The sequence below is a fragment of the Colletotrichum graminicola genome (assembly GCF_000149035.1).
Source record: "Colletotrichum graminicola M1.001 genomic scaffold supercont1.75, whole genome shotgun sequence".
NCBI classification, from domain to species: Eukaryota; Fungi; Ascomycota; class Sordariomycetes; order Glomerellales; family Glomerellaceae; genus Colletotrichum; species Colletotrichum graminicola.
This window is the reverse complement of record NW_007361079.1, coordinates 26877-54145: the sequence shown is the minus strand read 5'-3', so window position 1 is coordinate 54145 and position 27269 is coordinate 26877. Positions and strand designations below refer to the sequence as shown.

General features: G+C 51.9%; 9 protein-coding genes across 9 annotated transcripts; 5 read left to right on the top strand and 4 right to left on the bottom strand.

The window, feature by feature from the left end:
- Positions 1–3274: 3274 nt before the first annotated feature.
- GLRG_11109 (WD domain-containing protein) lies at positions 3275–5314 on the top strand (the record flags this gene model as incomplete). The annotated part of the gene is made up of 2 exons (XM_008101794.1): positions 3275–3487; positions 3554–5314. The coding sequence occupies 2 exons, from the start codon at positions 3275–3277 to the stop codon at positions 5312–5314; spliced, it is 1974 nt and encodes a 657-aa protein (XP_008099985.1).
- A 2162-nt stretch (positions 5315–7476) lies between these two features.
- Positions 7477–8797, top strand: GLRG_11108 (uncharacterized protein; the record flags this gene model as incomplete). The annotated part of the gene is made up of 5 exons (XM_008101793.1): positions 7477–7537; positions 7610–7657; positions 7776–8024; positions 8102–8561; positions 8644–8797. The coding sequence occupies 5 exons, from the start codon at positions 7477–7479 to the stop codon at positions 8795–8797; spliced, it is 972 nt and encodes a 323-aa protein (XP_008099984.1).
- A 372-nt stretch (positions 8798–9169) lies between these two features.
- On the bottom strand, positions 9170–10515 carry GLRG_11107 (cofilin/tropomyosin-type actin-binding protein; the record flags this gene model as incomplete). The annotated part of the gene is made up of 3 exons (XM_008101792.1): positions 9170–9565; positions 9631–10212; positions 10495–10515. 3 exons carry the CDS (start codon positions 10513–10515, stop codon positions 9170–9172), a joined length of 999 nt encoding a protein of 332 aa, XP_008099983.1.
- A 1502-nt stretch (positions 10516–12017) lies between these two features.
- Positions 12018–14911, bottom strand: GLRG_11106 (uncharacterized protein; the record flags this gene model as incomplete). Its single annotated transcript, XM_008101791.1, has 6 exons — positions 12018–12268; positions 12336–12751; positions 12807–13839; positions 13895–14161; positions 14220–14546; positions 14719–14911. The coding sequence occupies 6 exons, from the start codon at positions 14909–14911 to the stop codon at positions 12018–12020; spliced, it is 2487 nt and encodes an 828-aa protein (XP_008099982.1).
- A 526-nt stretch (positions 14912–15437) lies between these two features.
- GLRG_11105 (short chain dehydrogenase) lies at positions 15438–16333 on the top strand (the record flags this gene model as incomplete). The annotated part of the gene is made up of 3 exons (XM_008101790.1): positions 15438–15486; positions 15535–15978; positions 16137–16333. 3 exons carry the CDS (start codon positions 15438–15440, stop codon positions 16331–16333), a joined length of 690 nt encoding a protein of 229 aa, XP_008099981.1.
- Positions 16334–18593: 2260 nt separating this feature from the next.
- GLRG_11104 (amidase) lies at positions 18594–20382 on the bottom strand (the record flags this gene model as incomplete). Its single annotated transcript, XM_008101789.1, has 2 exons — positions 18594–20292; positions 20354–20382. The coding sequence occupies 2 exons, from the start codon at positions 20380–20382 to the stop codon at positions 18594–18596; spliced, it is 1728 nt and encodes a 575-aa protein (XP_008099980.1).
- A 701-nt stretch (positions 20383–21083) lies between these two features.
- Positions 21084–22225, bottom strand: GLRG_11103 (alcohol dehydrogenase GroES-like domain-containing protein; the record flags this gene model as incomplete). Its single annotated transcript, XM_008101788.1, has 2 exons — positions 21084–22121; positions 22175–22225. The coding sequence occupies 2 exons, from the start codon at positions 22223–22225 to the stop codon at positions 21084–21086; spliced, it is 1089 nt and encodes a 362-aa protein (XP_008099979.1).
- A 683-nt stretch (positions 22226–22908) lies between these two features.
- On the top strand, positions 22909–23904 carry GLRG_11102 (polysaccharide deacetylase; the record flags this gene model as incomplete). Its single annotated transcript, XM_008101787.1, has 2 exons — positions 22909–23014; positions 23078–23904. The coding sequence occupies 2 exons, from the start codon at positions 22909–22911 to the stop codon at positions 23902–23904; spliced, it is 933 nt and encodes a 310-aa protein (XP_008099978.1).
- A 941-nt stretch (positions 23905–24845) lies between these two features.
- Positions 24846–26366, top strand: GLRG_11101 (transmembrane amino acid transporter; the record flags this gene model as incomplete). Its single annotated transcript, XM_008101786.1, has 3 exons — positions 24846–25029; positions 25083–25512; positions 25571–26366. 3 exons carry the CDS (start codon positions 24846–24848, stop codon positions 26364–26366), a joined length of 1410 nt encoding a protein of 469 aa, XP_008099977.1.
- Positions 26367–27269: the final 903 nt, after the last annotated feature.

Sequence of the window (27269 nt, the reverse complement as noted above, 5' to 3'; positions counted from 1 at the left end):
GCCGGAGAAGATCTCGGAGTCAATGAATTACTAGCCAATGGTGGGTTACGCTGTTGACAAGGCATGCCATGTTTGAAGGTCTTTTTCGAGAAAAAGATGTTCAACGGCGGCGGGGAGAAGGAGCCGAAAGAATCAAAGAAGCTCCGGGGTGCTAGCGCGGTGATTGAGTTTGGTCAGGGATGGCAAGCCGATGATACGGGCGGACCAGCGGCACCTTTGACTGTTGAATACTGATGAGGATTACATATGGATGGTTACCTCATCATGCTCATCTACCTAGATACAGCCGAACCAAGCAGGAGATGAGGGAATGGGGCTACAGGATTGAAGCCATACGGATAGAAATGTGGTTCTGGAAGAAGAATGAGGTGCTTGCAGCAATCACGGAAGAGAGTTGCAATCAGCTGCGGGCTGAGAAAATGACGCCATTGCAGGCTCGCGTTAGCTCATCCCGATTGGGGAGATTGACGGCCAGGATGGCGACATAGGCGTCGGCCTTAAACTCATCGTCGGTACTCGGCGCGGCACAGAAATCTGGAGTACAGTCATTGTATCCGTCCGTAGTTTAGTTTGCGGTAGCCCTTGTGCATTCATTATGTATTTCTTCTCTTTACGTCTAGGGTAAATAGATATACGAACAGCATGAGTCAAGCAAAGTACCCACAATAAAATGACGAGCTCAGGAATTGAAGCATCGTAAGTTTTATGCCGACGAAGCCGGGAGCGAAGCCCTCGCGTACGGGGGGCGGAGTCCATGGCTGTTGTCAGTGGAAACGGAAGATTTTTTTATTTATTCTTCGTGCTCTTCCAGGCTCGCCGATTTGATCGGATCCAGAAGATGACGAGAGAGAAACTACGCGAGAGGTGGCCACGATGAGCTAACCTGGGCCCCAGAGGCAACGGAGGCGAAAGAGACAAGTGAAAGCAAAACATTGAGGGACACCTGACCATGTACAGTATATGTTAGTGCATGGTCGAGCGTGCTGTCAGATAAAGCCAACCGAAGGTGTGATTGACGGAATTACCGTCTGCTTTACACGCCTACCTAGGCAAAACGCACTCCAGGTGACCCACCTAGGTCGGGGTACATAGTATCTGCGTATTGTAGACAGTAGGACACAAGCGCCGAATGGTGTTTTCGAGTTCCCCAGCGAGATGTTGGGCATATGCTGCTGTGGCCCCACTTTGAGGCTCGACCAGCACTTGCCATGATGAAACTGGGGAACTGATGACAGCCTACAAAGTTAGCGCTGAGTAGATTGCTAGGTAATTACCTAATGTAAACTGGTTATACATACGGACACAGGCAGCTCAAACAATAATAACCATGCCATGCGAGCAGGTAAGCAGTCCATCGCCTGGCGTGCAAAAACCCTAGTTCTTGGTGCATCGCGGAAGAGGGTGCGCCAGTACCATACTCCGTAACGTCGAGGTACCTCGCCTTACGTAACAGCTGCGGTGTCGCTTGTCGGAGATGCATCTCGGCTATCGGTGAGGGTGCTGTGGAGCGAGACCCGCGTCGGTAGCCGTCACCGCCTATCCCTTAGCTTCAGGACAACAGCTGCTGGCAATCCAAGTGGGTCTTGGAGTACGGATACGCCTTAGCGGATTTCCGACCCCTGGGAGCCGCTGTCGACGGGTGGAACCTCTGGGGGGAGAGAAAGGGAGGCAGGCCTTTCTTCCTTCGACACACGGACCATCGGAGTGCTCATCTCCTAGCGATAACGCCATTCTCGCCCCAAAGCACCCAACCCGTCTCTTTGGTTCGACATCCACATCCAAATCTCTTGCGCCGTTGTGCCATGCTACCTAGGTAGTCTACCTACCTACCTATGCTATGCTATGCTATGCTATGCTTGCTCAACTTGGGCAGCGGTTGGTTATACTCCTTGGTTCCTGAAAGAATCGCTCGCAGCCCGACTGACCCCAGTCGCTCAGCTTTCCTCTCTGTTACCCGCGAACGCAATCGAAACGGCGGATAAGTACTGAGGACCCCTTCTCGTCTCTACTCTTCTCCTCTCTCACGGACGGATCAGAGACAGGAGCAATACCAGCCAGATACAAGACACATTGGATACCCTCTTCCCCTTTCATTACGCACGACATCGCCAGCACCAAAGGCGAAGACGACTGGCTCCACGCTGCACTTTGACGACCGCTGATAGCATACCCTCGTCCAAACCTAGCCGTTACTACCTACGCAACACACCCCCTTCGAGTCTCAACTTCAGACCAACTCTCCTCGGGCTGTCGACCAAATCTTGCGACGGCATCCAAGAATAACAACAAGAAAAAAAGCAACGACGTCCTCCTCTCTGTGCTTGACCAGCGAATCATTCAGCGGCTCAACCTCCTGCCAACACCCACCTGTTTCGAGTCCCAACATAAATACCTACACGCCCGTCCATCTGTGCGCGCGTACCACAGAGGGAAAGAGAGAGGCGCTCACTTGTACAAACTGCACCACGATTGCGGGTCCTTGCTCGGATTCCACACAAACCCAACCCTCTGAACCAGTCGGACCCCGTTCCTGTGGATTGTCTGGGCTCGCATCTTGGTCTACCTAGCCTGTTCGAAGGCCTACCCAAGCAAAAGATACCACGGACGCCAAACCTGTTGCAGCCGCTGCAATCGTACAGCATATATACGAATCGACGCTCCCCTGGCTCGCACGCCATCGCCAGGTCCTCTCGCCTCACCCTCACCTAAAACAACCCGGCCCACGACCTGTCACTTGAGTGTCACTGTCCACGGCTCCCTTCCCATCTCTCTCTGCCCCCCCGCCGCTGGTCTCTGACCCTCTTCGGGGCTCTGCTTCCTGTTGCTCGCTTGTAGGCTGCGTCTCTTGTACCTCCCTACACCCGGTAACACCAAGCAAGCCCGTCCGTCTCTTGCCCCGGATGGTTTGATACCATCCACCCTCATACCCTTTATACTGTGTCTTGCTTCGCTCCACTGCCCGCTGAAACATATTGCGGCTATGGACCTCGAAAGCACGTCAACCGTCCCGGATCCCCGGACCCTGAACCTTAACCTGGGGGGCTTGGACAGGAACCCGAATCCGTCGTCGCCCAGTCACCGTCATGACGACCAAGCCTCAACATCTGCCTCGTCCGACTCATACTTCAACAGCACCCCAACCTTCACCGCTTCAGCTGCTCCCTCAACCACGGTTTCCCTCGCCGACGATGTGACAACAGCGAACCATCCATCCAGAGACAACTGTGATAGAAGGCGACCCGACGACGGCGACGTCTCAAAGTTCCCTGCCAACATGCCTACTCAACTCGTCGGCCAGACCGTCACCCCCTTCCTCAGAGAACACATTCCTGGCATCTATGCTCCTATCGGAAAACCTGATGTCCAAAATAACAACAACAGCCTCAACCAGAACCGCGACCCCAACAGCAAGTTCTGTTACCGTCACCGCCCCGACGCAAAGTGTCGTCGCGCCGCTGACGAGTCCAAGATGGTCTTAATCCAAAGTGTAAGCTTGCCTTGCCGTGATGTCCATAGGGCCTATCGACTCTGTGCTGACACTTCTCCTGCACAGGAACTCGATAAGCTTCCTTCCGCCGACCAACAGGCCATCACCCACGTCTGGTCCCTCTTCTCGGCCGCTCCCGCTAAGCACCGCGACCTAATGCTGCAGGGCATCATCACACAATGCTGCTTCCCACAGCTGTCTACCGTCTCGAGAGAAGTGCACGAGCAACTCAAGATCGACTTTATGGCCGCACTTCCGACCGAGATATCGTACAAGGTACTTGGCTACCTCGACACTGTCTCCCTCTGCAAGGCCGCTCAGGTGAGCAGGAGATGGCGGGACCTTGCCGACGACGACGTCGTATGGCACCGCATGTGCGAGCAACACATCGACCGCAAGTGTACCAAGTGCGGTTTCGGCTTGCCCCTCCTCGAGCGCAAGAGGTTACGAGACTGGAACAAGCAGAAGGAGCTTGCCGAAGCCAGGAGTCTACAGGAGGCCGCGCCCGTCCAGGCCGCGGAGCAGGCCGAGGAGATTGCGACAGTATCGTCTCCCAACGCCAATAAAAAACGGGAGCTTGTCGTGCTCGACGACAGCAGGAAGCGAGCCTGCCTGAGCGACCCGGGCGAGCCTATGGCGCCCAAGTTGGGAACCGAGAAGGAGCGTGAACGCTTAGTCCGACCATGGAAGAGCGTGTACCGCGACCGTTTTAAGGTCGGCTTCAACTGGAAGTACGGTCGGTGCCACATCAAGACCTTCAAAGGCCACGACAACGGTGTCACCTGTTTGCAGTTTGATGACGAGATCCTTGCCACAGGGTCGTACGACGCCAAGATCAAGATCTGGAATATCGAGACGGGGGAAGAGATTCGCACTTTGAGCGGTCACACGATGGGCATCCGCACTCTCAAGTTTGTTGGCAATAAGCTTTTCAGCGGCAGCTTGGATCACACCGTCAAAGTCTGGAACTGGCAGACAGGCGACTGCATCAGCACTCTCCGTTGCCACACTGAAGGCGTCATCACGGTCGATTTCGACGGAAAGTACCTGGCATCAGGCTCCATCGACAAGTCGATCAAGATCTTCAACTTTGACAGTAAAGAAACCTTTTGCCTTCGTGGCCACGAGGACTGGGTCAACCAAGTAAGGCTGGACCCGGGCTCGCAGACGCTCTTCTCGGCCTCTGACGATTGCACCGTCCGCCTCTGGGACCTGCGAAACAAGACATGCATCAAGACTTTCGAGGGCCACATGGGTCAGGTGCAGCAGATTCTGCTGATGCCCGACGATTTTGAACCGGATGAGGAGGCGCTCGCTGGCGACGACAATGCGTCGGTCAACAGTGGCCGGAGTACGACCCCGGCGGCGGCGTCTGCCAATGCAGCGTCCATTCTCGGCTCCTCTTTCGGCAGCGACCTGGTGACGGCGGAAGACGACCGGCCTTCGTTCGGCTGCGCCTTTTCCTCGGACTCCACTCGGCAGCTGCCGCCCCGCTACATGCTCACCGCCGGCCTTGACAACACCGTCAAGGTGTGGAACATCCACACCGGCAAGTGTCTTCGCACCATGTTTGGTCACGTCGAGGGCATCTGGGGCCTTGTTGGCGATACTTTACGCATCGTCACCGGCGCCAACGACTCCATGGTCAAGGTCTGGGAACCCAAGAGCGGCAAGTGCGAACGCACCTTCACTGGCCACTCTGGTCCCGTCACCTGCGTCGGTCTCAGCGATAGCCGCATGGCCAGCGGAAGCGAAGATGGCGAAGTACGTCTCTACAGTTTTGAGGCAGATGGCCCTCTGCTTGAAGAGTGCGGCACCCCTGCATAAGACCAAATCATTGGGCTCGGTTTCTTTTTTTTTTTTTTTTCTCTCTCCGAGGGTTGACTTATTTTCTTTTTATCCCCTCTTTTCCTGTCTCATTTGGCGGGTGTTTGGCGTAATGATTCCCGACAGCGACTTTACGAGGGATGGACACCATGGCATGATGGGGAAAAAGCTACCATTTATTTGTACCTTCTTGTTCAGAGTATTTAGACGTCCTTGAGGACCACGGGAACCAGGGGGAAAAGACCCGATCATATGGGTGGCGTTTAGGGGCGTGCGTGTAGCTATGTTGCCGGAGACAAAGGCAACCAACTGGATGGTAATTCAAAACAAGAAAACAGAAGAGTGGCACGCTCTCACTATCCAAGTATAGGATATAGCTTGAGGCCCCATATAATCCACTACCAAAACTTACGACTCGTAACATTACCACATCACATGCTTCCGTCTTACACGTATGCGGCTGTGCTGTCCGTCACTGCTTGTGACTTTTCGTCTGATACCGTAGCTGCAAATAACACTCTGGGTTCAGGCCGATTTCCCCCCATATCTCGTCCTGCCGTCAGGAGTCGTGAGCCATGAGGTTCATGAGGATGTGGTAAAGTTGTTGGTCCTTTTTGTCACCTCTCAGTCAGATACAGGGATAGTGCGCACGTATGAATGTGTTAAACAAGACTGGACTGGACGGATGGAGGGAGATCGCCAAAGAGGTAAAGAGTGCTCAGGACCAGCCTCCGAACCTCGGCAATTCCTGACGAATGACCCTGGCCCAGTCGGAAGGGCGGAAGTATCCGATCCCCACATTCTGACTCCAGCGTCGCCAGCTCCAGAGCCCAGGTGTCTCCCCCGCAAAATCACAAGCTCGGCGGCTTAGGGTCGGCAAAGCCGCAAGTGTGCTCTGCCGCAGCATGCCGCGCTGGAACCGGGTCTCATTGGCACTACGTCACTCGTCGTTGCGCTTCCGTAGGGAAAGGAATTGTCACAGGCCGAAAGGAAAACCTTGGCCCATTGGAGAAGACGAAGAGGAGGAAGGGTAGGGCATGAGAAGCCAATTGGACCTTCAGCTGCAGCAACGGCAGTGGCACTCAGGGATTTGCATCTATTCCCTTGAAGCAGAGGAAGTACCTAGGCAGAGCTCTCACCAATGCTCTGAGGACTTAGGTGGTGTTCTAGCGTACGCTTGCGGTCGTGTCAATGGCCTTCTTCCCCTCATCCCTCTCTCCAGTTCACCCCCCTCCCCCGGCCCCTTCTAGTCTCTCCGTTCCGCCGAATCGGGATGGACTTGTCAATCTTGTCGCAACCCGCTACAGATGTCTGAAGATTCGATGGTTTGAGCCACCCAGACGACGTTCCCGCACTGCGCAGCGTCACTCACCTGCGCAATCTTGCTGCGCATCCTTTAGGTGCTACTCCCGTTTCTCAGCCCCCCTCCTCTTTGTACGGCCGCTGCCTGGAAGACGTCCAAAGTCTAGGTACCAATATACATACGCCCCTCCTACCCCCACCCCCTCAATCTGGCGCTTACTTTTACCGAAACCCCTGGCGCCGGTGTCTGCTGGTGTGTCCTGGCGTCTGGCCTCCAGTACGTTGTGCCGCGGATGAAAGGGGCCTTCTCCTCAAATGCCTTTTTTTCGCTTTTGGGCCCTGTCCATGCTGCTCCTCCTCATGCCTTCCTCGTTGAGGCATACACGCTCCCGGGACGGACGCCTCCCACACGCCTACCTCGTGCTTGGGAGCACAGAACCTTGAGTCATCTGCCAGATCCAACGCTTGGAACAGGCCTGATTTTCGATTCTGGCTTGTGCCTTGACCTCTGGGTCGAGCCACACCCCCCCTCCAAGTCCCCTTTCACACGCCACCTTGATATGGATGATTCCTGCCCGCTCTGCCGTGGCTTTCATCATCGGCGCCGAGGATGTTTGCTTTGTATCTCCCCGACGACTTGTTCCGAGCCTTCTTCTTCTGTCCCGACTTCTTCCCAAGTCTTCTTCCTCTCCTTGTGATTTACATGATACCCCCTCTCCCCTCTCTGTTCGCTCTGAAGTATCACGCATTTTAAGAAGACCAGCAAGACCACTTGTTTTGTTCTTTGTAGACTCCGGCGCAAGCCTTGTTCTCTCTGTCTTCTGTTACCTCGATCCCACGCAGCGTCACCCTCGTAAACCATGGCGTCCAAGGTAAAGCAGGACGGCAAGACGCCGACCTCAGCGGCCACGAACCTCATTGGTATGTACCGATACGAAAATCGTCTCTTGAAGATAGAGAGATATACCGATCACGACTAATACAGTTCAACAGCTGGTGGAGGTGCTGGGATGATGGAGGCGTTGGCGTGTCATCCCCTCGGTAAGAACCCTACCTGCATACATGTCGTTGAATCCCCCCCCCCCTTTGCGCATGCGCCTGCGCATTGCCCTCACAGACGCACCCGATCGACATGTAGATTAACGTCTTCCACCCACAGACACGATCAAGGTCCGGATGCAGCTGTCGCGGCGCGCGAGGCAGCCCGGCGCACCCAAGCGCGGCTTCATCCGCACAGGTGTCGAGATCGTCAAGAAGGAGACGCCGCTGGGCCTGTACAAGGGTCTCGGCGCCGTGCTGACGGGCATCGTACCCAAGATGGCCATTCGGTTCACGAGCTTCGAGGGTTACAAACAGGCGCTGGCGGATAAGCAGACGGGCGTGGTCAGCGGCCAGGCAACGTTTATGGGTGAGTCACTCAACAACCTATTTGTCGACCGCGTCCATACGAGGGGAGAGACGCTGACTGGACCCTTGTATGAACAGCCGGTCTCGCTGCCGGTGTCACGGAGGCCGTGGCCGTTGTGACGCCGATGGAGGTCATCAAGATCCGCCTCCAGGCGCAGCACCACAGCATGGCCGACCCGCTCGATATTCCCAAGTACCGCAACGCGGCGCACGCGCTATACACGGTCGTCAAGGAGGAGGGCTTTGGCGCGCTGTACCGCGGCGTGTCGCTGACGGCGCTGCGGCAGGGCAGCAATCAGGCCGTCAACTTCACGGCCTACTCATACTTCAAGGAGGCGCTGAAGAAGTACCAGCCCGAGTTCGAAGGCACGACGCTGCCCGGCTGGCAGACAACCTTCATCGGGCTCTTCAGTGGCGCCATGGGGCCCCTGAGCAACGCGCCCATCGATACCATCAAGACGAGATTGCAAAAGACTCCGGCCGAGTACGGTACGAGCGCTTGGAGTCGGATTGCCAAGATCTCTAGTGACATGTTCAAGTAAGTTGGGTTCACCTTGGAGGGGGATTGGCTTCCAAGTTTGTGGGGAAATGGGCGATCAGACACTGACGATCCGATACAGACAAGAAGGGTTCCATGCCTTCTACAAGGGCATCACGCCGCGCATCATGCGCGTCGCGCCCGGCCAGGCCGTGACGTTCACAGTCTACGAATTCCTCAAGGAGAAGTTGGAGAAGAGCAACCTCGCCTTTACCGGGGGTAATTTCGAGGAGTAGAAGAGGAAGCAGGTCGCCGATGCTTGAGAACGAACTGTTTGTTCCCAGCGGTGGATGTCCGCTGTCTTTGTTTGCAAAGATGCCAGGGTCTAATCTGCATGCTGTTGGAGGGCGGCTGTCGTGATTCACCAGTGGGTCATGGAGAGGTTGTTGGCGGGGATGAGTAGCCATGCGAATATGTAGATAGGTCGAGAATGCGCATCTTTCATAGAGGTAATGCATTGCGGATGGAATTGTGTGTCTATCATCAGCCCGATCCACAGGCTCGGGGGTTGTGTTCCAATAAATGCTTTTGCACGCTTCTAATTCAAATTGGGGCCTCTTGCGAACCACAACTCCCACAACAGCAAACGTCATGTCACGCTTATCTTTCTAGCGACCGGGCCTCTTGGGCCTGTTGAAGCCCTGTCTGGCCGTCACTTTGGGGTGCAGCTCCGAGAGGACCGAGTCCTCGGTGATCTCGCCCGGCTCCTCGACCTCGAGCTTCTTGTCCAGCGTCAACCCAGCCTCGGTGGATGCGACCTCGAGAACGGCACGCTTCATGAGAGGGTACAGCATGCGATTCTTGATGGACTTATTGCCGGGGGTCACGGGACAGGTGTAGATGAACAGCAGAGGGCTCGTCTCGGCGCCGTTGTGGGTGTGGGTGAAGCGATAGAAGGTGAAGCGCGGCTCGGTAGGGGAAATGGTCTGGGTGAGTTCAGTGATGCTGGAAGGGCTGTCATCGGAGGGGACGAGCTCGACGGATTCCTTCTCGGGGTTGATTTTCTGTAGGGAAGCTAGGTTAGGGTTCTGCTTCCCACAACGAAAAAGGGGGATGGGCAGGCGCGTACCAGCATCACTAAGATCTTGGCGCCTCCAGGAGACAGCTCCTTCAAAGCCGCAAGGGCATCCTCGGCAATGGGCATGGCTAGGGTCTTGCTCAGGTGGATCTCCCTAGTTCCGGTGCCGGTACTCGCCTCTTGCTCGGCCTGCTTGACGGCGCCGAGGCTGCGCTCCTCCTCGGTCAGGGGGGCTTCGAGCTCGGTGTGGGCGTCGTGCCTAGCGAAGCCGTTGGCAGACAGCTCCTCCGGGGTTGTGGCAAAAATCGACTCGCGGAAGTGCTCGGAGCCGAGCTTGCGGACGAGGGTCAGGCGGGTAGAGGCGAAGAGCATCTTCTGGCGGACCTTGGCTGAGTCGGGCACGTAGGTCACAGCGGTGAGGTGGGGAGCCGTGTCGTGTCGGCGGAGGAGGGCGTAGAGAGCTTCATTGGGCTTGAGGTGAGGTTGGAGAGAGGCAAGGTTGTCGTCAAAAGAGGCGGATGGAGCGACCTTGGGTAGAAACTGGACAGGCTTGAGGGTCTCCGAGTCGATCGTGATGAGGAGCCCAAACTGGTCGTCGGACGATAGGAGGGTGTTGAATTGGGAGACGAGCTCCTGGGAGGCTGTTGTATGTTAGCGGTGTGGCATGGGAGACAAACGATAAACCACGGTGTTCATGGAAAGACGTGCCGGAGATGCCAGACTGCATGCTGGCGGGCTGGATGTGTGGACCAGATACACGAGGATGCGATTGACTTTCTGGGGTTGACTGGAGATGTAGGGGGGGGAGACGATTGAAATATGTATTTAACGCCGCCTTAGGTAAGGGCGAGTGCGGTGAAGACAGCAGGCCTGGACGTTTGAAGCTCGAAACGCGGCGCCGCTACGTCAGCTCACACTGTTATTGAGTGGATTCATTTTATGGTGTCGGGGCGGGGGGGGGCACGACGCATGGCGGGGTAGGCAAGGCGCAGTTTGCGCTGCTGTTGTTGCCATGACACAGCTGCTGCATTGGGCGGGCTTCCGCCGCCATTGCTTCATTGCCTTACGTAAGTATTTCCATGCTGTCCCTTCTAAGCCTGCATGGGCCATTTATCGGCAGTCAAGTTTACCCGTGCACTGAATCGCAGCAGAGTCGCGCAACTTGCTCTCAACTCAGCCAGTCGTTGCTCTGCAATTCCAATGTCATTTTACGTCGATTCAGGAGCTGTAAGAATGAGATCTATCTTGTAGGGCTCACAGCTACTTAATTGCCCTGTCTGTCACCAGTGATTAAAAACATCCCAGCCACGCCATATACAATAGCGGCATCGTATGGCGAGACTAACTTCACCGACTGAACCATTAGCTTTTTTTGCGAAGCTGCTTGTGTTCTTGTTTGATGCGAGCGCTCGTTGTTGGTTTGTGATCCTTTCTTTTTGGCACCTCCTTGCCGAGAAACTTGCAGAGCGGCCTGCCATTCATCCCTGCCGATACGATAAATGAGAGGCCTCACCGTAGCCACACAAGCTTTGACTCGCTCGTTATGGCAGCTAAAGGCCTTGATCGCCCTCTAACGAACCTCTTCATCAATGCTCTTCAAGCGTACGTGTGTTACCAAAGAAGCCGCTGGTTGTCTTCTGCGTTGCGAATCCTGCCCGATTTCCAACGATCAGGCCCACCCTCTCCAGGAAAAGGTCGGCCCATGTGCTAACTTGGCTCTCGAAGCTCCCAAACCTGAGAATGACCTTGACATCCGGATAGGCTTCGATGAGCTCTACCGCCTAGAAGCATGACAGATCAGTCACTGCATCGTACAAATCAAAGAGCTCGTCCTGGCCCTCTCGAGTGAAAGGCCCTTGGAGTTGACACCATCTCGAGACACAGACAGTGACTAGGCTTTTCACGGGTATCGAGGCCGTAAAACACATGCTTGAAGCCCAGCCCCCCCCCAAGGGCCGCCGGGAATGAATTTGTGCCCGTCCGAAGCATGCCGACGCATAAGACCTTTGGGAGACCAGCATCGCAAGTTTTGTCTTCAGGAGTGGCAATAGTGGCAGCGAAAAATCCCGGAGATGTCAGGTCAAAGTAACAGCTATCGGCATGTTTCGCACTCGGGAAACCCTAAAGTCATGGACCTCCTTATTTCAAGTAATTTGCCTTGGTTGTATCCGTAGTGCAGCTCGCCCCAGAATTTGCCATACTAACTACGAGTGCGTCAGAAGTTGTCTCTTCCCGTCAGCACGGGGAGCTAGAAATGGCAAGAATAATCAGCTTGTTCCTCGGCTCTCGCTGTCTTGATGTCTGATCCTCGATGATTGACAGCACCGTATTGTCATATCGCCCAAGCTGAGTTATCTGCAGGTTCCGTCCAAGCGATCTTGTATAAGATCATCTTCCCAGAGTCCGTCGGCGAATCGTGCACAGTACTTCCAGTGTCTTCAAGTAACCCGCTGCGGCCTGTTATGCATAAGAAGTTCTCGATACTTTTCGAGGCTCTTCCCAATGATATTTATGAACGGCCATTGCGTATTACTCTTGAAGAAGTGCGCCCAAATTTTAAGGACTGCTAGACTCAGCGATGCGGGATCCCGATCCGTTGGCGTCTCGAGCCCATCGTCTTCAAAGTCGACAACGTCGTAGGCCTCTTCCACGATGCAACGGACCCAATGCAGTATTCTGTCTTCGCTATCTGTCGTCTTTTGTCAGCAGTGTTTCATCGACGTCAAATGGCCCAAACTTGTCGTTGGTTGACTTACCACTAAGCGGCGTTGAGCTTGTGGAGACTGGAAGAGACGAAAGCCACTTGCTGAGCAGGACGGCACATTCGAGACCCGAGAGCGAGTGCCGGACGCTCCAGAAAAATGCTTGACTGCGAGCCACACGGTCGACACCGAGCCTGACTGGAATGCTGAGCATGTGAGCAGTATACAGAAGCGCGGTAGTGACACCGCTGCTGCGTTCCACTGCAGGAGACCGACTAATAGCTTTCGCGATGCGTACGGGGTCTCGCGTCTCCAGCAATCTGTATGGACCGAGGTGCAGGTATATCCGAACGTATGCCAGTCCAAGTAAAGAGCTGGAAGTAAAGGGGATAGGCCCATTCTCATTATTCGGATCAAGGCTCGATTCAGGAGCCTGTTGCCAGCCTGCAGTCCACGACCGGAGTCCGCGTCTGAATCAGAGAGGTCAGTACTCAGTTCAGACCGAAGATACAAGGATGGACTCACTCAAGCTTGTCAACCTCCTCGCTTGGTAAAGACGCCGAGTGATCCATAACTGGCAATGAAAGATCCCGGACGATATATATCCTCTGGAGCAGACCATGCAAGAGAATATAATTGCCCAGGGGTGTCGGGATGGGGTCGACAGGCGCTGTGCCGTCCGTGTTCCGCAAAAGCAACGATAGAGCATCTTGGAAGAAGAGCTGTTGCTTCCCAGCCTCGCGGCGAGCAATCTGCCATTGACATGCAGTTTGTGCTTTCCACTCGCCAGTAGAACACGGCAGCCGAAGGCCGACCTCGTTGCTTCGCAGAACAGGGTACACGTTGTATGCAATGCTGTGTGTGTGCATGAAGGAGAAGGCGATGAGCTTCGCCCGACGCGTAGACTCCTTTCGTACCCAGGCATGCCAAGAAGCTTGTGGTGAGTTCTTTTCTGAACTCAGTTCTGACTCGTTCTCTTCGTGCAGTCCGATTTCACGGAGAACCTGTGCCAGCAACGTTTGTAAAGCAAACGCTTCTTGCATTAGCGACACCTTGGGTTCCCAGGTAGCATAGCCCATAAGAGCAATCAGAGCTCGCACCGTCTCCACGGGCTCCCATGAGCCCCAGTCCCTCTCTTGAATGCCCCTTGATTCGCGGCGCTGGGGTGACGCACTGTGAAGATTTAGGGAAGAGCCGGCCCTGGCTCCAAATTTGTCAGACTCGTGCACAAGTCTCTCCAACATAATGACCTTGCCGGCATGAAACAGTCTCTCGGACATGCGATGCTCAAAGCAGTACTGAGCTCCAACAGCGGCGAGGCCGAGTATGAGCTCCAGCGAGTGCTCAGATATCCGCCATGTCGGAGTGTGGATGAAAGGCATATGGGAATGGAAACCTTCGAAGAAAGAAGTCATGTAGCGAGTGAGAGCATGACGGGAAGGAAATTTGAACTCCGGGCCGAGGAGGTCTCGGAACGTCTCTATGGAAGCGTTGAGGCGGAACCGCTGCTCTTCCGAGACACGGTACGGCTGCGACTCGGTATCGATGGACCGATGGTCTTGGCTAAGAGTCAGCTGGGCTTCAGGTTCATGTTGCCCGTATTGCTGACTTACTTGTGTCTGGCAGGGCCTCGGATATGCGATTACCTGTAGGCGCTGACGGTAGCCATGAACTGAACGGAGTGCCCGGACGGGTTCTGCTGTTTCGAGCACCAGGTGTAGCAGTGCCCTCTCTCGATTCCTTCACTGTCGAGTCCGGGACCTCATTTTCTCGATCAGGGCCATGGAAGTATGGACTCCATTCCGCTGGCAGACCAACACCATCGAGAAAGTTGGCGAACTCTCTGAAATGGGCGTCGAATCCTACAGCATCCTGGTTGCCTAGAACTTTCCGTGTGAGCTTTCGTGTTGCAAAGTCGGGCGTTGTCAATCAACCAACCGTTTTCATAGAACTGGTCCGTGAGTAAACTCTGCTGATACGAAGCATCTACAAGAGCACCGTTTCTTGGAACCGCCATGGGATACAGATCTGCAGACGATACAGGTGGCTGTTGTGCCCAATGGTCCACGCTCATTCCTGAAAGGGACACAGCAGCGGCCAGGTCAGCTTCAACCGGGCTGTGGTTCTCCCCGGAGTCCGGCTCCGATTGACCCTCTGGGGACTCGGATCCATCCTCGTGGAAGGCGATCCGCTGATGGCGGGTCAAGAGGTCTCGCCGAGCAAAGGCTGCCCCACATCGACATATAAAGGGCTTTTCCTTGGTGTCTGGCAAATGACCAGCAGATTAGCATGACGGCACGTGGCATTGCCCCAAACATCAGGTCACGGTACGAGCTAGAATACGTCCAGAATGCGACAGCCAGGAATAGTTCGAGCGAACTTTCCGTTCACTCCAACAGTTGGAGATAGGAACACGAGGATGGATGGGATGACTGACGTGTTCGAACATGGCGCTCCAAGTGCTCGGTGCGCTTGAAAGTACGCCCGCAGTGAGGGCATGCACGCGCGCTAGGGCCGTTACCGGTTCGCCTCCTTCTCTTGACTGGGGTCGAATGCGGTCGCGGCAGCTGTTGCGGCGGTTGCGGCGGCTGCGGCTGTGGGTGTATATTCGTGCCGTTGTGAGACAACATGCTATTATCACGTTGTGGGATATCTTGGAGGTGTGAAAGGCTGGGGGAAGTTGGAGAGAAGTGTGGATTGGGGCATCCTTGGCTTATGTTGGAGAAGACTTGACATTCGTGTGGGTCGTTTCTCGTTCACAGATAACCTCCAACTGCCGTGGATCGCCCGCTATCTTTTGGAGTCTGACTCGTAACCACGCACCCTTGACACGATACGACCCTGTTACTCTAGTTTATCTACATAGTAGTTTATCTAGTGCTTGGCATTTGGGTGCGTCATGGATGCTACTCCCTAGTGGCAATTGGATGCTTACTCTGTCCCACACCGATATCGTGTCGTCTGCTTCCCCGCAGTATCCACCAGTTGGATACAAGAGCGACTTGGGCGTAGCAGAAAATGAAGCTGGCGTACGTAGGACTTGATTCAAGTTGACGGTATCCGATGCTACGATTTACTTCCCATTTGGACGCGGCTGACAGACTCTTGAATGTATGACATTGTGATCCAAAGAAAGAGTCCCCTGCCATATTCAACATGTACAGGTTTCCGGGAGTTGCCCTCATTACTGGTGCTGGAGGAACTGGTAAGATCCCCCTCGCTTCCAAGGCCGGAACCTGACATACTGGTGCAGGCATTGGTTCCGCTGTTGCCAAAGGCTTCGCGCGATCCGGATGTTCGAAAATTGCTATTACCGACCTGAACAAAAAGTCACTATCAGACACACGGGAAGCAATTCTTCAAATCGATCCCGAAGCCCAGGTGATAAGTCAAGAAGGGGATATCTCAGACGAAGCCTTTGTCAATACTTTTGTGGGAAAAGCTAGCAAAAGATTCGGTCGTATCGATTACTCCATTAGTTGCGCCGGGATTCTAGGGGAATCGTTGCGGTCACACGAAACATCAACGGCTGCTTTCGACCTCGTCACAAACGTCAACTATAAGGGTAGCTGGTTGGTGTCTCGTGCTGTTTTACGCCAAATGTTAAGCCAGAAGCCGCATGAGGAGCATCCGAGCCAGCGAGGAGCTATTGTCAACATTGCTAGTCAACTCGGTGTCGTTGCGCGGCCAGCGGCTGGTAGGTGGTACCATCTTTCTGCTTTAAGGGCAAACCACTAACATGGCGGGGGTTTATAGCGCCATATTGCGCTTCTAAAGCTGCAGTAATCAACATGACCCGCTCAGATGCCATAGATTATTCTCGAGATGGAGTCAGGGTTAATTGTGTTTGTCCAGGCGTAATTGCCACGCCGATGACAACCGCATCCGAAGAGTTGATTCATAGACTGAGACCCGCGATCGATATTGCACCCATGAGGCGGATGGGAACGCCCGAAGAAGTGGCAAACGCAGTGTTGTTTCTATGTTCCAGCCAATCCTCGTTTATTCAAGGGCATGCATTGGTGGTTGACGGCGGATACACTATCAATTAGAGTCGAAGGTTCGGGGTAGTGAGGGTGTCTGTATTTCTTGAAAATGTTTTGATAATTACAGCGGACAATTGAAAGACATAGCAGAGGCACTTTGAGCTTAGCTGTAACATGGGTAAACATTCTACTACCTCCGAACTATTTTATTGCATATTACTAATTAAATCTTCACTGGGAAATTAGTAGGGGAGAAGGCCAGTCAATGAACTGTGAGCTTGGCTGCGGCTTATCACTAAACTGACTCGAGCCATAACAAACACTTCGTTATGAGGGGCTAAACTGCATAGCAGTGAATTGAACACGTCGATATGGTATGCAGGTTCGTTTTTTTCAGGAGCTACAACCTACCCTGTCGGCTGCTTGTAGATAGTCCTCGCACGTACCTTTGCATATTCGAAGCTTTTTGGTCCAACGCGAAATATCCTCTTCGTATATGAGAACGTTCTTTGCGTGCTGGCAGTCCTTTCCAAAAGCCTGTCACCGTCAGTTCATCAGGTGGAAAGACGTAGGAAGGCCAAGAGATAGGTTGCCCAGGTCCATCCAAGTTGATGCCGTGCTCTACCTGGATGATTTGCGTCCAAGCCTTGGCATTCAGATGTATACGTGATCGCTATGTCTTCCCTCGTAAAATCCAAGACGGGTAGGTTTTAGGAAACCGAGACGAGTTTTCAGCAGGGCAGGCAAACAACAGAAAGAAGAGCACAGCCCCGAAATCTGCTTCAAAGATGAAGTGTGGTCGTCTTGAAGTATTCAAGTGTGAGACCTCCGGTACCTCAGTTTCTGACAAGAGCAACTGCTTAAAGTATTTCGGAAGTCAACGTTCATAACCAGCCTCACTTATATTAGAGTCCGTAGATGAGATGCTTGCAAGCCATTGAAGGGCTTTTACTAGTGGACTATAAGCCTTTTGATCGTAGCTGTTCTACGGAGGTTTTAGGTATGACAATATTGAATTCTTGGTCCTTTTCCCTTTAGGAGCTGACTTGCTGCTTGCGTTGTGTGCTCCGATGTGAGCATGTTTTAGTTCTGCCATTCAGTTAAAAAAGATGACAAATATCAGTTGTGGGTCTGAAAGCATTCAAAATTATCAGGTAGAGGGCCCTCGAGCTCTTCTATGCTAGATAAACCTGTAGTTCCTTCGCCAAAAACAGAGACAACTCTCTTAACCGGCTGGATATGTCAAAACTAAGGGCTTTTTGTTGTCAGTTCCTGTGACCCTTAAATTGTGGCTGCGTGTTAGTGGCGAGATTGCAAGATGCTTGTTGTCGTATTGGTACTGTATCGAAGTACCTAATTCCAACGTAGCTTAAGCATACTTGTGTACACTATTAATTGCTGTAAAGGCGTGTCTGATAGCAGACTCAAAGGTACTAAATTGCACAACCATGTGTGTGCAGAAACAGGGGTCGACGGCTTCTGACAGAAGTGGCCCTGCTACGTCAAGAAAGTACAGCAATGCTGGGAACTCACGAACACGCCTGACTACATGAAGAGCCTGATGGAGCTGTACAAGCTGTCTGATTCTTACCTAGATGAAATCTGCCTATATCCTTCACATTTCCAACCTGTCCTGATATGTCGCTTGCATGACGATTCCGCCTTATCGCACTTGACTTTATGGATTGTGCCAGCCGTTGTACTCGGGTCAAATGGAGTATCTTCCCAGGTGCAAAAGTCCGATATTCGCAACTCATTTGCGAGTGATATATCTTGCCAGGACTCCTTTCCTTTGCGGGTCATTCGGCGCGTATGGGAAACTATACAACTAGATCGCCAACTATTGAATCTTCCGCACAATGCGCAGTGTACAGTTTGAGGAGGCAGCTGTTTCCGAAGTAACATTTGTTGGGTTAAGGACGAGACAAGTTACGTTGAAGGCGTCCGATGAGAGAATGTGGGAGTCGCAAGACAACAGCCTGGCATTTTCATTTTCTGTCGCCAGGATCCACGTGCACGGGGAGGAGAGGCATGGAGACCACGATACACGAATCAACACTGACTTGAAGTGCTCTTCGAGCATTACGAGCAACGTCGAATCACCCACAGGGAAAATGAAAGATTACATACCAAGAGACGTAAAAAATATGATCCACATTAAAGACCAGACAGAAACGTTGAGCAGGGTGGAAGAAGTCGTTGGCGCTCAATCACGGTAATGAATGTGATTTTGATACGCCAATAAGCTATGTATACTACGTTATGGACTGTAAGTGCTGGAATGGAATTGATAGAGTCCTTATCGGGGCTGCCTATGATAGAGGGCCTAAACAGAAACCTTCACTCGCTTGAGGCTTGGTGATGTTGTACCATTTACCTCAGGCATTGGCCTTCCATCAACTTTCGGGTGTGTTCCAGTGTTCAGAGATTCTGGGAGGGGTTGAGCTATATTCCCGTGACCATTGATACTTTTCCAGTCAAAGTTGGTTTCCCAGGCAAACCCAACATTGAGCACTTTCTTGTCTTGCCATAGTCCACCAATCACCTGCATACCCACAGGCATTAAAACTTGCCCATCGTCTTTTGCAGGAAGAAAGCCAACAGGTATAGACATAGCAGGATGTCCCGTGACATTGAAGACGGCAGTATTTGTTGTCAGGCCAATTGTGGGCTCAAAAGAACCCAGAACCGACTCGCGGGATCCATGTCGTGGTGCAACAAAGGGTGTTGTTGGCATGATGATTACATCGTACGTTTCGAATACCTTTTCATAGGCATCCCTGATCTGTCGACCGATGTTGACAGTCTTACTATACAGGCTGGGAAACTTTTCAGAAAGATATAAGCCGTTGATGACGGTGTTCTTGGTTGAAGGGAAGAGTTTCTGGAAGCTCGAGTTAGACCAGGGCAACCGAGCCTTATCGAACTCGGTAAGACCCAGGCCTCTTCGTCCAGAAGTCCTTCCCAAGATACCAGAAGAGCCAGCGATACGTTGCTGAATTGTCCATATTGAAGGCCCCTCTAGGTGGAGAGGAACAGACACCTCATCAATGGTCGCTCCCAATGACTCTAGCTTTCGAGCAGCTGCGATGACGTGGTCTCTCACTCTGGGCTCAATGATTTCCTGGTTGAAGCCTTCCTTCAGGAGACCAATCTTCACCCCTTGTAAACGGCCAGAGGATGATTGAAGAGAAGCGCAAAAGTCGTAGCAGCCGTGAGCGGCAGCTCCCAAAGACTTGTCGTCAATACCGTCATATCCCGAAATAGTATCCAGGCATTGTGCAACTTCCATGACTGTCCGGCACAAGGGACCGGCGTGGTCGTCGATTGGATCGCCGCTTGTGATACCTGTGAACGGCACTAGTCCATGGGTCGGCTTCAACCCAACGCAACCACAAAATGCTGCAGGAACCCTGATACTACCCCCTTGGTCTGTTCCGAGGGCGATGTCAATCTTTCCTGAGCCTACCAGAGCCGCACCGCCAGATGTGCTGCCACCAGCAGAATATCCTTGCCCATGCGGGTTTTCGATGGTTCCCTGGGCGCTAGTGAAAGATGCAGTCGAGTTGCAGAAATGTTCACACGTCGCCGTGCCCAGGATATCAGCCCCAGCGTCCAGGACTCGTGTCACTACCGTTGCGTCTGTGGAAGGTGTCCACGGGGGAAATGCATCGCTTCCGAAGAACTGCGGTACGCTTGCAACGGCAATACAGTCTTTCAAGCATACAGTTCTACCTTTCAAAGGCACCAAAGAAGAGTCCGTATGAGAGTTGCCCCTGATCAGGAATCGATAGGCCCATGCATGACCAAAATCTTGCTCCCCTGATGTAGGAAGACGTATTTCTTCGCGGGGATATCGTTCCGTGTTTGGAATCGGCTGGTAATCAGGTAACTCATCGATACGGGTTGCGCAATCATGGACTGCGGCAAGGAGCCTTTGGTAGTCTGCCGACTCTTCCGGTTTGATTGAAAGACCAAGTGGCTCGAGGAGTTTTTCAACGTCTCCCTTTTGCACAGGGTTATCTCTAATCCATTGAAAATCAAATTAGTTAGTGGGTTTCAATTAAGACATGACAGACTACTAACGTGGAAATGTCCTTGAAGAAGACGGACATGCTGAGTTAATGGGGCTCCTCCTCGTCTTCTGGGTTACCAATGTGTTGTGATTGTTCGTCGCGGTAAAAGTATTAGACAACAGGTTCCTCATAAAGATTTGAGAATTGAGTCCACTTCCAGGCTGCAGGAAATTATGGAAAGCTTTTACGACAAACATTAGCCCGCTTAGTGGCCCGGCGGGCTCTCGTTGACAAACACATTGAAGTCGCCATTGATGGTATGGTGGTAATTAGCAGACAGACCCCGCCGTCCTTGGTGACCCCACCATGATTGTTGTTGGAGGGGTCGATGGGGTAAGCAAGGGGCGAACACGGATCCAAGTTGGAGAACTCTGGTTGACCCCAATCCCACGCAGTTGCGGTAGTTTGATAAGAGCAACGCAATGCTTCATTCAGCGTTCGATACGACTTTGGGCTTCTAGCACAAATTGTAACTGTTGGAGAGGAATAAAGAAGAAGACAAATCAAAGGGGAGGAGAGCATACTGCTAGATAATCGAATATGCCGAGATTGCCGAAATCCAATTGGGTTGAAACCGCTGGTCCGCACGATCTACATCGGCACCTTGGTCCTCACCCCTTTCATGTGCCAAACAGTTTGAGGCCGGCCTTCCTCATTCACAGTTTTCTATTCAGATTCCACGGTCCCCCCATGTTATGAATTATGACCACTGCTATCTCAATATTGAGTGCATCCCCATTTCAATCTGTTACTTTAACTACAAGTCTACCCTTAAAATCACTGTTTTGATACGCCGCGAGGATTCCAGGAATCTCATCGAAGGCCACCAAGGTGATATGGGATCGGATGTTAGCCCTCTCTACAACCTCCATCATCCTTTCAGTTGACTCTCTACTAGCCACATAGCTTCCCCGAATGGTGAGCTCCCGAAAGATGATCACACTTGAATCAAACCTCCAGTTTTCTGCTGGCAGACCTAGAACACCCATTACACCTCCAATCCGAAGCAGTGTCAGAGCCCAATTATTGGCTGACAGAGAGTCTGTGCAGGCTATAACGGCAGCGAGTCCCTCTCCTCCCGTAAATTCCATGATCGTAGCTGTGGCATCTTTTGAGCCAGAGTCGACAACTATTGAGGGTTTCAAATCCTGGGTTTTCATCTCAGTAGCCAATTGTCTCCCTGCCGGGCGACTGTCAACTGCTACTGTACGAAAGCCCATCGCGCTAGCAAATTGTAAAGCGAGGAAGCCGAGACCGCCAATGCCGATGATGCCTACAGTGTCTCCAGAGTCTAGCCCGGCTGTGGCTTTTTCTAATGAGCCCCATACTGTCGCACCAGCGCACATCAGTGGCGCTGCTTGGTCGAACGGCAAGGACGAAGGTAAGTGAACTGTCGTTTCGGGGTCTATAGCGAGATACTCTGCAAATGCTCCGTCATGTTGGAATCCCGCCGTTTCTCTTCTGTTGCAGAAGCGGGGATCCAGTCGATTGTATCTCCGCTTCGCCAACCCGCAGCCGCTGCATTGGCCACATGAGTTCTTGAAATTAAGAGCCCCAACTCGATCACCAATTTTCCAATTATCACTGCAATTCTTTCCAACAAGGACGACGGTACCGGAAGGCTCATGGGACGCGGTCATGCCTAAGCGTGATCCGAACTGACCCTGTAGAACCTGCAGATCTGAGTGACAGAATCCGGCCGCGTGAACTCTGATAAGAAGTTCATTCTCACGAATGCTTGGCACATCTTTCTCAACTAACTCGTATGGCTTGTGATACTGGGTTGAAGTTAGTATCAAAGAAAACAGAAAGGAACATCGGGGACACTAACCTCAGAGATTTGCGCTGCGCGCATTCTACGTGGAATGTTTGCCCATGTCATATTCGTCGTCGGGGGTCAATGTTGAACCGACCACAGGTGATGGTATGCAATAATCAAATTGATCTACCGGATTTTGACGAGTAGAGCTTGAATCAAGGTATCGTTCTCATATCATTAACTGTCAGACCTGCCACCCTTGAGGTGATATTGAAACTCCAGGCTGACAATGTGACTTGGAGATGAATCCTTATCTTGGGTGCGGGGTCGGCTAGCGCATATCTGGTAACTTTCTTCTCCAACTTCGTCGTCTCTTATCAACAACTCCAATGCTAATCGGATGCCGGACAACCTCCTTGTCAACAAACTTTAATTGACACAGTGTACGACCCCAATAAACGCTGCCATAATATCCGTATCTGGGTTCGCCTTAATGAGTTGGATAGGCCGAGCTACCCCACTGAATGTCAAAGTTTATGAGAGGACTTGCGCTATCGTAATGTTCGGTAAACTAGGTAACGACTCGATAAGAAGAGACTTACCCCTCACTGGTTCATTGACCTATGACTTCATAAAAGCACGTTTGTCACTCCCAATCAGCTTTGCTGTCGTCTCCTATCCCTTAGACCCCGCATCCCTTGCGAACGCGCGTAAATTACAATCCTAAAAAACAAAGCAGAAGACAACCGACATTTCTTCATACGACCAAAAACGGCAATCTGGCGGATACACGATCCTGAAACACCATGGGCAAGAAGCGCGTGCTCGTCAGTTATGGCGTCGATGTGGACGCGGTCGCTGGTTGGCTGGGATCGTATGGAGGAGAAGACTCCTCAAACGACATCAGCAGAGGTGAACCTAGCCCCAAGACCTTGTGCTGCATAGTGACTCGAAGGTGAATCTAACTTTTTCCAGGCTACTTTGCGGGAACCATTGGCGTCCAAAGGGTTCTCAAGCTGCTTGCCAAATATGACATCAAAGCGACTTGGTTCATTCCCGGACACAGCCTTGAAACGTTTCCAGAAGACATGGCCGCGGTTCGAGATGCAGGCCATGAGATTGGTCTCCACGGCTACTCGCACGAAAACCCAACTGATATGACGATTGAACAGCAAAGGGAGATCCTTGACAAGACGTATCGAATGCTTACAGACTTTGTGGGCAAGCCTCCTAGAGGCAGTGTTGCTCCGTGGTGGGAAACAAGCAAGGAGGGTGCACAACTCCTGCTTGATTACGGTATCGAATATGACCACAGTATGAGTCACCATGACTGCCAGCCGTACTACCTGCGGACTGGTGATGAATGGACCAAGATCGACTACAAGAAGAAACCTAGCGAATGGATGAAGCCGCTCGTCAGGGGCCAAGAGACCGGGCTAGTAGAACTTCCGTCCAACTGGTATCTGGACGACCTTCCGCCCATGATGTTCATCAAAGACGCACCCAACAGTCACGGCTTCGTCAATGCGAGAGATGTGGAGGACATTTGGAGAGATCACTTTGACTACTTCTATCGCGAGTACGATGAGTTTATCTTCCCATTGACCATTCATCCAGACGTATCGGGCCGTCCACATGCCCTCTTGATGCATGAGAGACTTATTGAGCACATGAAGAAGCATGAGGGTGTTGAGTTCGTTACAATGGAGCAGATATGTGACGACTTCAAAGCAAGGACAGCGCCTTCACCGGGAGCCATTATGCCCGCAGAGCGAGGCGCTATTCTCAAGAAGTCACCATGATAGAAAATAGGCATGAACTCGATGCCATCTTGTCTCGAGGAATTTATGATATCAAAGCTCGTGGTCTTGTGTAGATTATATCCTATTTCACGTGATGACATTTATATGGCTTTTCCCCTGCTCATTTGTTATAGGCCCAGTCCGATTGTAAACCAAGTGGACTTCCTGTCGAAGCACGGATATATAGTCACCTGCCTGAGTGGAGTGGACTCACATAGTAGGAGGGCATAACTACCTTCTCCGATCACCCACGTCTTCTATTCGCCTTTGGCGTACCGGCGTTCATCCACATCACTACCACTACCACTGGAAAAGCATCCACTTTAGCGCTATAATAGAATAAAAATAAAACCCAACCCAAATTCCCAGCCTTGCGTCACGAAGTATCGAGTTGAATATTAACACCTCACCAACTACATGGGTAGCATTTCATAATGCAAGACCTCCAAATTCGTCGGTAACCCTGATCCCGTGCCTATCGTACAAATCGCCCCAGGTTCGCCAAGAAGTGGATCTTGGAGTAGTAGATCTATCACGACTCCGACTCTGCACCGAGGTCTCGAAGGCGTACTCCAACACCTTAGCAATATTGTACCCCAACCTCCTTATCGCGCTAGCCTAGTTAAACCCCGCAAACTCGCGTCCAACCCCTGGACACGGAAGTTCAACTTTGACTGCCGACTTGGCACGGTGACCCACAAACCTTGGAGTTGCATCTGAAGCTGCCATGTTGATGCCTATCTTTTGTCAGAAACATTTTGCCGCTACGAGATAAGCAACACCTAAGTTCTCGCTCCCTCTGGTAAATGCTCCAAGTCTGGCAAGCATTCTATGATCTATAAATGGTATTGTGGCGATGTCTTGAAACCGTGCAGCGATAACTCGAATACGCCTTCCCGCAACGACAAGAACATTGGCTCATTGAGCCAAACATCAGCGATATGTCTCAAACCAATTCAGAAAAGGCCGAAGCCATTACGCCGGCGCCGGCTCGCACTAGTGGAAGCATTGACGCGGGCAAGCTCGAAAACGCCGAGGATGCATTTGAGATCTTCAAGCGTAGTGAAGGAGCAGTTGACTTCCGGACAGTTGGCTGGATCCAAGCCTCGGTCATCTTTCTCAAGGGTAAGGCAGTTTCTTCTTTAGGATAACTCGAATTTGAGTCTAACTTGTTGCAGTCATTTTTGCTACCGGCGTCCTTACGATTCCCTCCGCCATGTATGTCCTCGGCGCACTCCCAGGTGCCATCAATGTCTTGGGGTGGCAATTTCTGAACACATACTGTGCCATCATCCAAGGAAACTTCCGCAACACTCATGCCGGTTGCCATTCCATTGCCGATATGGCTCAAGTAGTTGGAGGTGTCTGGCTTAAAGAAATTGTTGGAGTCTTATTTCTTGTCACGTATGCGATTGTTGGCGCGTCCGGAATCTTTGGTACATCGGTTGCCTTCAACGCCCTTTCGAACCACGCTATTTGCACCAACTATTTCATGTTGGTTGCAACAGCTGCAGTTTTTATTCTTGCCAGCATTCGCAAGTTTGAGAAAATCGCGTGGTTGACGTGGGCTGGGTTCTTGTCTGTATACATTGCCGTCTTCATTGTTGTGTAGGTTTCATCTGCTGATTGGTCTATGTAAACAATCCATTTGCTAACAATCTCACAGAGTTGCCGTCACGCAGGTGGGCAGACCTGCCGCTGCTCCACAGACTGGTGACTTCGATCTCGGATACCACGCCATTGGCAACCCTAACTTTGTCACCGGCATCACGTCCGTCGCTACTATCTTCTGTTCCGGCGCAGGCACTTCTGCGTTTCTTCCCGTTATTTCGGAGATGAAGAAGCCAAGAGACTACAACAAGGCTGTGTATCTTTGCATGGGAGTTGTCACAGCTTCTTACTTGACTTTCTCTCTCGTAGTATACCGTTGGTGCGGCCAATGGGTGGCGTCCCCTTCTCTAGGGAGCGCTGGTGACGTTGTCAAGAAAGTGTCTTATGGCATTGGCCTGACCGGTCTGATGGTCAGCGCATGTCTATACATTCACGTTGCCGCCAAGTATCTCTTTGTTCGACTTCTGCGCAACTCAGTTCACCTGCAGAAGAACTCGGTTGTCCACTGGTCCGTGTGGATTGGATGCACTTTCGCCATGTCAGCTGTATCATACCTCCTAGCATCCGGCATTCCCATATTCAACTACTTGCTTGCTCTGGCAGGAAGCTTGACGTTCGCACCTCTGGCCCTTGGTCTCCCAGGCTACCTCTGGGTTTTTGACCATCAACACTACCGCCAGGGAACTTGGTGGGAGGTGGTGGTGTACTGGTTAAATTGGCTTATGATCTTCTTGGCAGTCTTCTTGACAATCGGAGGAACCTACGGTGTTGTCCAAAATATCATTGACGCCTACGCCAACGGACTGATTGGAGGCGCGTTTTCTTGCGCGGACAACAGCGGATCCTCATGATGATCGCGATTTGGCAAAACTACGCGAATTAGAGAATTGATTTGAAAAGGGTGGGTCATGTTGTTTCTGTATACCTTGTTATGGCTACATTCTTGAGCTAGATCCTTGAAGGAGGATGATGATATTGGTGGCAAATGGCCATATGTGTTAATGATGATTACCTAGTTATGATGGTGGCAATTATCGATTAGGGATGGAACATATGAATGCTTTTCTTTGGTGCTCAGTCCGTGACATGAATGCAGTCCAACTTTGCACGTGCATAACATGCGGTCTACATTTGATTTAGTTATAAGAATACGTTTATATTAATATGGTCTTGAACCAAGCACCTAATTCACCACTTTGCTTAAGAACCGCGAGAAAGCTACTTTAGAGCGAGATATATTTCATTAAATGGGAAAATTTACCCGAATATAAAGGTAGTGCACCAAGCTAGGAGCTTATATAGGTATTAAGACCAAATGAAACTGAATTTTCTCAAGGTTAACTAATCCCAAGATAAGTGTACTAACGGCTTAGACGCATCACCGTGCAAAGACTTTTATATTCTCAAGAGAACCCTTCGTTAAGTAGTAAAAGCACTAGGAAAGGGGGAATTAAGTAGGCCACGTTACAATCTACAGGAGCCGGGCGAGACCCTGTTGATTATAGCGTTGGACTATTGCAATAGCTCTTTTGCCTTCTATTTCCAAACCACCTTTCACATTAATGTTATGCGTCGTTTTTGCTTGTATAGGTGACTTGTATAGATAGACCTTAAGCTTAGGCTTGCGTTTTAGTAGAATATCTGGGTATTGTTTGGTTTTGTGGCCCTGGCCCAACAGGTATTAACAAGAAGCATGTTCTCGCATTCTCTATACCTACATAATCTTCTAGCCTCCCTCTTAGTAGTTGCAGAAA